At 39.0% G+C, this 12,244-nt stretch overlaps 1 protein-coding gene across 1 annotated transcript in view; it reads right to left on the reverse strand.

Annotated features, from left to right (window-relative positions):
• The window catches only part of LOC133843038 (syndecan), a 139,842-nt gene that overhangs the window by 1,462 nt on the left and 126,136 nt on the right, over positions 1–12,244 (reverse strand). Inside the window, exons 4-7 of the mRNA XM_062276392.1 lie at positions 6,826–7,207; positions 6,010–6,549; positions 1,590–1,763; positions 1–362 (exon numbers count right to left, since the gene is read on the reverse strand). The exon at positions 1–362 is cut by the window's left edge and continues 1,462 nt beyond it. Coding sequence (XP_062132376.1) covers positions 190–362; positions 1,590–1,763; positions 6,010–6,549; positions 6,826–7,207 — 1,269 coding nt within the window. The 3' untranslated portion in view covers positions 1–189. The remainder of the gene's footprint in view (positions 363–1,589; positions 1,764–6,009; positions 6,550–6,825; positions 7,208–12,244) is intronic.

Genomic DNA, 12,244 nt, shown 5'->3' on the forward strand with positions numbered 1-12,244 from the left:
CGCAGTGTATTGAGCCGAGCTTTTGTTTGTTAACCAAATTCAAATGCACGCGTTAACCTTAAGTTGTCAAGTGTTGTCGTCATGACTCCGCTCCTCGGTTCCTCCTCCTCCCGCTGCTGCTGCTGCTGTTGCTGCCTACTCGCACTCCAGCTCTCGATCAGCTTAATACCTGCGCGCTGTGCCATTATCTCAGGCGTAGAACTCACGATTATTCGCATTTTTCGCATAGGAGTTGTTGGCGGGCGAACGCTTTGGCTCGTCCAGCGCATAGGAACCCTCATCCTTTTTCCGCATGCGATAGACAATGAACATGACCACAAGTATGGCACACAGTAGGCCAACAACGGCGCCTCCAATGACAGCTGCAATGCAGATAATTATGAAATTAAATACAGAAATGTACAGAGTCGAATACCAGCATAGCTTGCAAATAACTCTTGATCGTTTTTTTTCTTAAGCTCTGAGATAGCAACCGTAAAGAAGTGTGCACTCTCGTTCTCTCTTTCTCTCTGAACATAAAACTTCGTTTCTTTTTGAGTCGGTCTTCTGTTGACAATTTTTTTCCTTACGCTCAGCTCGAGAGAGCCACCGAAAAAAAGTGTGCACCCTCGTTCTCTCTCTGAGCAGCAAACTTCGTTTCTTTTCGTGTTGGATTTCTGTTGAGCACTTTACGTTCGTGAGGCTGTTCGTTAAGCGCTCTCCGAACATCGTAATTAGAGAGACAAGTGACGCTCGCAAAGAGAGGCTTATTCAAATACCGATTGACAGAATAAATCAACACAAACGCTCTTTTCAATAATTTGATTTCTTTTCGGTGCACAGTGGTACGTTGAGTAACTTTGTGATATTTGATTTTAATATGAAATCTTCTTGAAATTTTAAACATGAATAAAACCAAATATGAAGTTTTCTTTTAATTATTTTTGTTAGAATTAAGCTTAATTGTGCGTTTTATCAATACGAATTTATTGAACTCCTTCGCTCACTTAACAACAAAGGAACCAAGAAACTTCGCAACTTCGTGAATGAGCCGAGCAAAAGAGAACAGAAAAAACTGTTCGTCGGCTGAGCACAAGTAAAATTTGTATATGAACACTTCAATCGGTTGGTCTCGGATTCTTTGCTCAAAGTCTAAGGCTGATGTCAGAGTGCGCGCGAGAAGCGAAGCGAAGCGATGCGAGAAGCGATGAGCAAAGCGAGAAGATGTCAGAGTGAGAGCTTTGCGAGAAGCGAGTTACATTGTTATTTTGTAAGGTTTGAAAATAAACGGTAATTAAATCAAAGAATGCAAGAAAACAATCGTACGCTCTGAGAGAGTTGAAGCGATAAAGCAGGTTGCAAACTGCTCTCTCGCTTTGCTCTCGCTTTCTCGCTTGAACTCGCAACTCGCTTCGCTCTCACTCTGACATCTTTCGAGCGATTGCATATGAAAAGGGTTGCAATGGTTTATCGCTCGTTCTCGCCCAATATTATCGCATCGCTTCTCGCGCGCACTCTGACATCAGCCTAAGAGAGAAGCACTTATTTTGCGACCATACGAATGGGTCAACAGTTATTTGTGAGGTTTGATTACCAGTCGTTGAACTTACCAGCCAAGATGCCAGGCTGCGCAAAGAAGCTTGTCGTGCGATCCTCCTCGCTCATGATGACCACCTCGCTATTGCCGCCGGGCCTGTGCTCAACGATTTTCGTGTCTGTCGGCTGGCTATTGATATTTCTGTTGGGGTCCAATTCTTGGAAGTTGGTGCTGACGCTGCCACCCGCTGTAATTAATGTTGCAAATGAGATATGCGGCGCTTAGTAATCAGGCATTTCGATGATGTGTGTGTGTGCGAAACGTGCAACAAAACACAAAGATATTACGTATACGTATAAAAACCAGTGTCCATTGAGTTCAGTATTGTGAGTAGTGTGAGTGTAAAGTGTGTGTTAATGAGCTGATGAATACGTGTGTGTGTGTGAGTGTGAGTGTATGCAATATTTACAAGGCTTTTTTTTCTTGGGTGCCTCTACTAAGTACGTTGTTAGTTCGTTAAACTTCTCTTAACTACTTTAATCCAACAGATTTGACAATTTCTATAGCAGCTACAAATTTCTGCTGGCAACTCATTTCGCGCCTAATGAGCAGCTTTTCTGTCCCCCAATTGTTCTACTTGTTGTTCTTGCCATAATGAAAAAACTTTTGTCACAAATTAGTTTCGGTATTGGAGAGGGGAGAAAAAGCCTCAAGACAAAAAAAAACCAGAACAACAAAAATTGAAGACTCTGAGGCAAAGTTTTATTCCTCACATTTGCAGTTCATTCCGCTTCTGTTGACCCACTTGGGGCTTGGCAAATTTTCTGACTTTGCATTTGCATATTTTTGACCTGCCTCAACGTTGCGAGGCACTCGCAAAACACATGACTAACGAAATTTAATGCCAATTAGCAGTCAAACAAATGATTTTTAATTAATTTAATTGCCATTTAGCCCCAAACAGCATGTGCTGTTATCTGTTTTTGTCTTTGTTCTGCCTGCCTGCCTGCTCTCAACTCTATTGGTCCTTGAGCTTTTCCAGGAACTGCTGATATGAGCTTAAGACAAACATATTGCTTGTTTAGCTATTGTACATTCTTTTGCTGCTGCTGAACGTCAATATACAACAAACAAATATACAAACAGAGCACATATTTGGAGAGTACATAAACCTTATCACACGAGGGTTGTTCCAGGAATAGGAGGCTAAGCTTGTGAGAAGAGTTTGCAAAGACTATTACGGAAGTGTTTCTTATTTATGGTAGATCCTTTGCCTTAGAAATGAGAGGGTAAGAAGTAAGAAAACTACAGTCGAAGGTGATTGATACCGATACTCGATTTCAATAAATCCGTATTCGAGAAATTACCCAAAGTATATTACAAAAATACTAAAATATACCAAAGGCTACATTTGGTATATCAATCTTGAACTATATTCAAAATATAGAGTACTAAAATATAGCAGACAAGGCTTTATCGTCTCCGATGTTGACGCTGATCAAGAATATATATACTCTTTAGGGTCAAAGATGCATACTTTTTCTGCAGGTACAAATATATGATATCCCTATGGGTAGCGAGTTCACAAGTTGATTGCTCTTATAACTGCTAAGTAGATCTATTTTATATCGTTATATAAAATCCTAGGGGTTATTTGAAAATGTGTGAGCCAAGTAGATTAATATTCTAGGCAGCTACGATATTCAAGTGCATTGATAAGATAAATGTGATTGACTTCATTAAAAGTTGGTTATATTGGGTAAAGATCTAAATGTGTATCCCATTATCGATGGGCCTCATTAAAAGTTGGTTATGGAAATGATGCCTCATGGGTAAAAATCTAAAGGCGCATACATCATAATTACAATTGTCTTTCATAAAATCTGGTTATTAAAATAAGTAAATAGCTAAATGTGCATCATAATTACGATTGGCTTCAATTAAAGTTGGTTATTGGAATGATGTTGGATGCCTCATTGCTAAAGAAATAAGGCTCGGTAAAATACTTGGGCTAATTGTGTAATATACCATATAATGGAAACATTTTACGTTTAGTGATTTCTAACTTCGTGCTTGCATCTAAATTATGGACTTTTCTTATAGCTCTAGTTACAGTTCGATTGAATCTAATAAATATTCATTTAAAATTAGTGCTTTTATCGAAATTATGTATATTTTTCTTCTAGATATAGTTATAGTTCGATTGAAGTTACTAAATATCCATTCCCAACAAAGTGCTTTCATCTAAATGTTTGTCTATTCTTATAAGTATAGTTTCATCTATTGAGCCTTAAAAATTTCCATTACTAATGTAACTACCCTCGATGAACATATGTATGTGTGCCTGAGCTTCCTGTTTGCTTAACCACTTCATTGTGCTGGCCAAATCAAAGCTTCATTGAAGTGAAATTTGGCATATTAATTAGGATAAACAATGCCAGCGGCATTTGTGTAAGCCCAACCCAAAGTAGAGTCATTGTTTAGGTATGAGAACCCGTACTTGTACTCATACTCATACTCGTACTCCTATTCGAATGTGTTTAAACGGAACAATCAGTTCGAGTGCTTGTCTGTTGTTGTGTGCTTCACTCGCGAGTAGAGCTTAAGCAATTCCTTTGATATAAAGGACCATTGAGAAGTGGGCGTGGCTCGAGCACATCAATAAATATTTGCTTTAAAACACAAAGCAACTCGAGGTCAAATGAAGTTGACTTTGGCTGCTGCTTGATTTACACCAAAAAAGTAAAACGCAACTTTAAAGTGCTGTGTTTAAATTATATGCCAGCTAGATTGTTTGTGTGGCAGGGGGAGGTGGACGTGGTTAAAATGGTGGGCTGTATAAAATGGTGATTGTCAAAGGCAAGTCACACACACAGAAAAGGCACTAAACGCCAACGCGTCGTATGAGCAACAAACAATGTGGCAACTATGGAGACTCAGGCCAGAAAGATGAAGAGGGGGGAAGAGAGAGTGAGATCAGTTGGTTGTTTGGTTGCTTGGTTGCTTTGCCAACGCCCGAGTTCAGTGATTTTTCATGTGAAGTGCCCCGTGAAGTGTTTTCCACTCGATGCTGCGATGCCAGGCGTCAAATCAGTGCAAAGCTTAGTGAATTTTTCCCCAGAAACTTGGAGAAGCAGTTCTGACAGTAAATCTACTGCCAAGGGGAAAGCTGTGTATGTGTCTGTGTGTGTTTGGCAAGTGTGTGTGCGTTAATGGAACTTTACTCGTTTGGCCCTCAGCTAAACAACAGACTGAATTGCAAACCTTGTGTGAGGCGGCTCTAAAGCCAACGACGAAATGGCATCCATTGATTGAGTGGATTTATTTTCCACTGCAAGCCAGCTAAATCGATTCAGTTCGATTCGATTCGATTGTTTGTTTGTTGACTTATCAGCTCAAATGACAGCAATACCCATTAATTAATCCCGATTTTCAACTTTTAAGCCACCCAAAAAAAAAAGTTGAGACAAAGATTCTTAAAGTTGTGCTTTAAGCACATGAATGATGTGAATGATTACGAGTGATGCAAGATACTGTGTGAATGATAAATGTGAAAAGTTTCGTATAAATTTGCTGAAAAGTGGTTCGTAGGACATTTTTGTTGAGGATAAAGTTTTGATTATGTGTTTTTCATTTTTTTTTTTTGCATGGGAAAATTTTGACCCGCGACAATGATTCAGCTTGGGTTAAAACGCGAGACACAGTGAGGAAGACACAGAGACACATTGATGTGACACGAAGAGAGAGAGAGTCAAAGAGTGAGAGAGAATTGCAGCAGCTGTGACGTCAGGCGACACCTAAATCTAAACTAAACTGAATTTGTACTCAAAATCAAATGTCAATGAAAATAAAAGCACTTAAGATACGATTTTAATCTGCTCCATTTAGGTTAAGTGACTCATATTGTGTGGAAATACAAATAAAAATGTGTGGAATTAAAGTCAAAATATACTTTTGTTGGATTAATTTAAACTACATACTTAAATAAAAGCAAATACCAAAAGCAATTTGCTAAATAAATAAAGCAATCAAGCATTCAGCTCGGCGACAATGATAACAATGCAGTGACAAATGCAAATTCCAAAGCCTCGAGTTATGCAATGAATTCGTCGATTTTCACATCACATTGTTGCCATGTCGGTGGACTGGAAAATTGATAAGGCAAGCTTAAGAGAGAGAGGGCAGCAAAAAACCACCAAAAAAATAGAATAAAATTCAAGCTACAGAGCAAGAAATTTGCAGTGCAGTTGACAAATAAATAACACAAAATAATATAAGGAAAAAACATGCGTCAAAGGAAGAAAAAAACATAAAATGCAAAATACAAAATACAAGTGTGTAGAAAAAGAATGGAAGACAAAAGCAAAAGCAACAAATGATAGCAAGAAACGGAAACGCAACGATAACAAAACAAAACAAAACAAAACAAAAATAAACAATGATACATAAAGGAGAAATAAAAGTAAATAAGGAGAAATGATAAAACCACTGACAGCCTGAGGAGGTTCGATCCGTGCCTTCTTCCTTCTTGTCAGTGATATCAACGTATATTTCTTCATCATCCTCGCCGCCATCCACATCGATGGTTTGTTCATCATTCTTATCCTCCTTGCGATGCGATTCAAGCTCGCTCTTATGATCGGGAACAATCAGATCATCGTCCTTAGTCACATAATCATCGCTATCATTGGTATCCTCACTATCTTCATCGTCATCGTCATCGTTATCATCGTCGTGTTCTCCTTCACCGTCATCATCGTCATCGCCATCGCCATCGCCGCTGCCTTGGAGGTGTTCTTCCAGATCAAAACCGTCGTCATCCTCTTCAGGTTCGGGCAATGGAGGCGTGCGTTGTGTTGCGGTTTGGGACTTATTGAATGAGGAGTTGGGTGTGTCGATGATGGTCGGTTCTGTGGTGGTTGTTGTTGTTGTGGATGTGCTTGTGGAGGCGGTGGTGCTGCTGGTTGTGGTGGAGGTGGAGGAGGTGGTGGTCTTACTTGTGGTTGTTGTTTGTGTTGTTGGTGTATGAGCTGCTGGATATAAAGATGTGTTTGTTGTTGTGTTTGAATTATTATGAAAACTATTGATGTCGATGTTGGTGTCGTTGTTCTTGCTGTTGTTGTCGTCGTTGTAATTGCTTAAAATAATTGTAGGATTGATATTGCTTGGGTCTGAAATGTTTGTGGTGGGGGTGAAGGTTGTATTGTTGTTGTGGTTGTTGTTGTTGTTGGAATTGTTGTTGGTATTGTTTAAGGAAGTAGATACGTTGGCATTAACTATAGTTGTAGTAAGACTAGCTTGATCTTTACCGATTGTGCTGATGTCACTACCACTGCTGATGATGCCGTTGTTGTTGTTGTTGTTGTTGATGTTGATATTATGATTATTGTTGGCGTTGTTGGTGCTACTACCAATGATGGTGCCACTATTCGCTTGATGATTATTATTATTATTATTATTAAGATTTATATTATTATTATTATTGTTGTTCTTGTTGATGTCGATTTGATTATGATGGTTGACTCTACTCGAGATGAGGTCGTTGTTGTTGTTGTCGTTCGTATTATGCTTACTGTTTGTGTGGCCACCGCCTTGCACTCGCGTATGATGATGATCGGTTATGGCGTCCTCGTCATCGGGTCCAAAGCCAGAGCCAGAATAGTCCGGATCCTTGTCTAGATCATCGTGTATCTAAAAGAAAAAAAAACAAGGTGAAACAAAGCGAAAACGTTAGCAACTGATGTTTGTTAAGGTTAAAACACAATTTCAAGTGCAATTCACTTTTATCCAAAGCGAAGAAAAGAAATGAAAAGATAAGTGCTCTGCTCTGCTCTGTGTGTGTGTGTGTGTGTGTTGGCATTCAGAGAGAAGCAGGTTAAGAACTGTTGCCTGCTTTTGTGCGCAACAAATGGCAACGATTTGCATTGAGAATTATGCGACTGCCATGTCCTTGACAGCATCGCGTACAATGGCCTAACCATGGAGACATAGAGACGCGGCGGAGCGGGGGCGGGGACGGGGGCGTGATTGTGGTGTGGGCCATGTGGCATGCTTGGGGCGTGGCACAAACGGCATCTCCACACTCCACATAGACTCGGGGGACACATTTATATGGCCATTGTCTGACTGAGGGGACTGTGACTACTCTGAGGCTGCGGCTTTCATGCCTTCAATGCGGTCTCTGCGGTTTATTTGGGCACAAACACACACACACATACGCACACTTGAAAGCGTTGCCAAACAAAGACACAATGGCACAACAAACTGTGACCAATGATAATTGTCATGGCAAAGGATGCCACAGACGTCGACGTTGACGTCGCTTGTTTATTTACTTTAATTTTGTCGCCGTTTGCTTTTCGCCATAAAAACTGGAGCAAGACAAAAGGCAAGTCAAGTTGAAAGCTTTGGGAGTCGAGTCAGGACTCGAGTTTTGTGGACAGGACGGGACAGGACTTTTGCCCAAAAGCAACTTAATTGAATTTGTTCACGCGTTATGAAATGCCAACATGTTTACGTTTATTTTTATACTTATGAGCGCAGACAATAAACGCGTGTCGAGGAGGAGGACGATGGCCACGCCCCATTGCCCGCCCCCCTAGACACGACTGACAACTGCCATCGCATACTTATTGACCATTAAGAAGGTGGCAATAAGAGCGCGTTAGTTGCAGCTGCTTAACTCTGAGATGGACTACGCTTTGCTAAATCTACCTTGGCTGCTCTAGCATTTTCTGCTTCACAGCGATGTCAAAATATCGTGCACATTACTGAATAAGTTCGTGCGTTCTTTTTAATCAGTGAACTAGTACGTTCGATTCCTTCGTTCCATTTTGTTCTTTCGTTCACCGTTCGATTTCGTTCATTGTTCGATTTTCGTTCATTCTTTATTCTCGATTATAAATCACTTTGCTGACATTCTTCGTTCGATAATTTCAGAGAACTGAAACGTTCGATTACTTCGTTCCATTGTGTTCTCAACATAGTTTGATATCAATTCATTCATTCGATCATTCACCTTTCGATTTCGTTCATCGTTTATTCTTGATTATAGTTCATTTCGTTGTCATTCTTCGTTCGATAATTTCAGTGAAAACGATCTATTACTTCCTTTGATTTTGTTTTCAACACTGTTCATCGCTAGATTTCGAATATTGTTCATCGCTCGATTTTGTTTAGTCTCGATTATAGTTAATTTTATTGTCGTTCTTCGCTCAATAATTTAAAATAATTTTTTATTTGATTTTAAGTAGACTATAATTTTACTTTTTGTGATGCGAAATTAAAAAATGATAATTTTTTTTTATATTGAAAATTTAAATGGCGTAAAATAAATGTAAATTGTCTATTTCATTTAAATTTCGACGCTTTAAATACAAAGTGAGTGTTGTGCCATAAGTTCAAGTAGCTAAACAATAGCCAAAGATAAAAAACTTGCAAATAGAGCGACATATCATATAAAGAATGAACAACTGAATAATAGTGAATAAAAAATACGACCAGGCCTAACTTTTGCAGTTCGTTCACTTTACTGAATATGTAATTTTTGGTTCGCTTTCCCGTCCATCGTTGAGGCAACTCGTTCAAAGTTTTCATCAACTCAAGAAGAGTTACTGGACAGCTGCAGACGAAGCATCAGCTCAGCATCGTCGTCATCATCATCAGCAACATGATTGTATTTATGGATCCAAGAGCAAACAAATTGAAAGCATTTGCTTCGTTAATGACCACTTTGCTCACAATTGCAATCCACTGGGATACCTGGAATTCAATGCTCTGTTCTCCACGCAATTTCCCAGAAAAGGCTAAGGTGAATTTTCTTCAAGCTTATTCTGTTTATTTTACTTTTTTTTTTTGCTTTGCTATTCAAATCTTTGTTATTTCGTTTAGACAGACGCAAGTAAAGCTGCTTTTGGCAAAATTCGGCATTTGCTGCATTACAAGAATCCTTGAAATAAGACCTCAAGGATTTGGCCCTAAACGCACTTGACTTTTCAAATTTCGGTGCAAATCAAATTGTTCGAAATATGTGTACATCAAATTCTATACAAAGCATTTGGTATTTCTAATTTAAACAGTTGGATAAATTAAAATTAAACCCGCATTTGCCATAATTGCAAATGTTTCATTGCGAAACCACATAAAATGCGCTAATTGTATCCACAAATATCTTTATTGAAGCACACATATTCATTGTTCTTTTTTTTTCGATTATCATAATTACAACAATGAACTCGTGTAACAAATATGTCTGGCATTAAATATTTCAGATTTGCACATTGAAATTCAAATAAATAACAGATGAATTGTTAATAAAGTGGAAATTTAATCCCTTATAAGTGCAAAATATTCACAAACAGTTCGGATTAAAAAATGCGTTCAGCATTAAGCTACTAATCACTTTAATTTAGTTCAGATTTCCGTCGATTTAAGGCAAAATGTAACTTGGCATTTAAGTTTAAAGCTCAAGGTTGATTCTCGTTCCATATTCCATAAAAATTCTTACAGCTTCTTAGAAATTCAGCTCATTAAAAAAACATTGTCTTCAAGCCAATTTTCGTATGCGGCAAGAGGAACATTTAATGAAACGTGCTTTATTTTTCGTATTTTTAGAAGCCAGACAGCTGAGGAAGAGAGGAAAACGGAGTGGAGCATGTATCGTAATTTGTTTTGGACACACACTCGACGCTAAAATCCAAACACTCACACACACACACACACGCACACTCAACACACACTTTTGGTAAATTGAAAGCACACAAGCCGGCGGCTTTAAAGCTTTGCCAATCTAAAACATTACAAAAAAAAATCAACAGCAGAAAAAAACAAAGTGTGTTACAAAAATTGCTCTTTTTACATGCTGATGGCGAAAATTTGTTTCGTGTTTATACCCCTTACTTATAGGAAAGAAAGGTATTATAAGTTTTAGCCTGCAGTATGTAGTATATATACGATATAGTCATGTCCGTCTGTCTGTCCGTCCATCTGTAAGAACACCTATATCTCAGAGACTATAAAAGTTAGAGCTAAAATGTTTTTCGACAGTAATTGTAATGTTTGTACGCAGATCAAGTTGGTTTTAAGTTTTTGACACGCCCACTTCCGCCCCCTCGAAACGAAAATTATCGAATAACAAGCGTGAGCTAGAAACTAGAGTCGCGATTTTTGGAACATACAATAATAATAACAATATTTATGATTCCCAAGAATATATTTGCAATCACATAGAATTTGTAAAAGTTATTTAAAAAATACCTTTGCTTTGTTCTTAGTTGCTTTGCCCGACAATCTGGTATATTTTGTAATCTCTGGTATATTTTGTATGTTTTAGTATATGCTATATGCTCTAGTATATTTTGAATGTAGCTCTATATCAATATACCAAATAGAACCTCCGGTATATTTTAGTATATTTTTTCAGTATATTAATTTGGTATATTTTTAGAATATGGTTTTATTGAAAAAAGTTAGCAGATATCTCACAGTCGAGCACACTCGACTGTAACTTTCTTACTTGTTTTTTGTTGTTTTGGTTTTGTTTCTTGTTTTGCACGTTTGTTGCCAAATTTAATTAAAATATTTTTGCGTTTCAAAAATTGTATTATTGCGTAACACTGCGGGCCACATTTTTATGACCCCCATAAATTGCACACACACAAACACACACACACACACACGCACGTTCGCTGCATTTGGACAGTGCTATGTAGAAGACGTTTGGTCAGAAGTGGCTCATAAAGCATAACTGAATGTTGGCTACACAATACATTACTCGTGTTGTTTTTTGTGCTCGCTCTTTATCGCTTGCCTGCAGTTTATTTAAAATGTTTTTCAAACGCCATTTGTAGCACACTCACTCGCTGTGTTCATGCCTCGCGGTTGGGGCTCGCTTTGTGCCACGACTTTGTGTGTCGCTTTTGCCGCTTGATTTATGCAGCAATTAGCAAAGAGGCGGGCGTAGCAAGCTGTGGGCGTATCGTTGTTGCTTCTTTGCTGGCGAGTTCACAGCTTACAGTTGAACTGTTGCTCACGTGGCTGTTGCAACTTTAATTGATGCTGATGCTGTTGCTCCTTCTCTCGCTAGTGGGCCACATTCGTTGCCTACTTTTCAGCGCTCTTAAATAAGTTGCAGCATCGCGTTAGCAAATTGCACTTTCATAGTTGCGGTTACGCTTACTTAGAGACGCCTTTTTGGCCATGGCACTTGGCTCTTGGCTGCTGGCCTCATTAAACGTGGCCCGAAAACTTTTACGATCGATAAACTGTAGCAAGCAAGCGATGCCGATGTTGCAGCGCGCTGCAACTGTAAATTTTATGCTATAAATTGCTATGTTAATAAAACATGAGCTGTGCGGATGGGGGGTGGGGGGAGGCTGGATTCTGCAGCAATATGGGTCATGCATGAATTTAAATGATGTCATTTGAACGTTGCCGCCGCTGCCACCTGCAACAGCGCAACATCGGTGGCAACATCGCTGGCAGTAGCAGCTGCTTTGCCTTTTAGTCCGCTTAATGGCGCTGACTTTAATATTTTTCGCATTAAATTTGCATTTGCATTTCCAACCAGTAGCAGCAGCTGGTGCTGCAACTGCAACTGCTGCCGGCCAACGTGGCGTATGCTTGACACCATTTATGATATATGCCAGAAGCAGAAGAAGAAGAAGAAGTATCAAATATGCAAATGCTCGCAAGCATACAGCAAACGGCATACGAACTCTGCATTTAACA

This window comes from Drosophila sulfurigaster, chromosome 3 (genome assembly GCF_023558435.1).
Source record: "Drosophila sulfurigaster albostrigata strain 15112-1811.04 chromosome 3, ASM2355843v2, whole genome shotgun sequence".
Lineage (NCBI taxonomy): Eukaryota > Metazoa > Arthropoda > Insecta > Diptera > Drosophilidae > Drosophila > Drosophila sulfurigaster.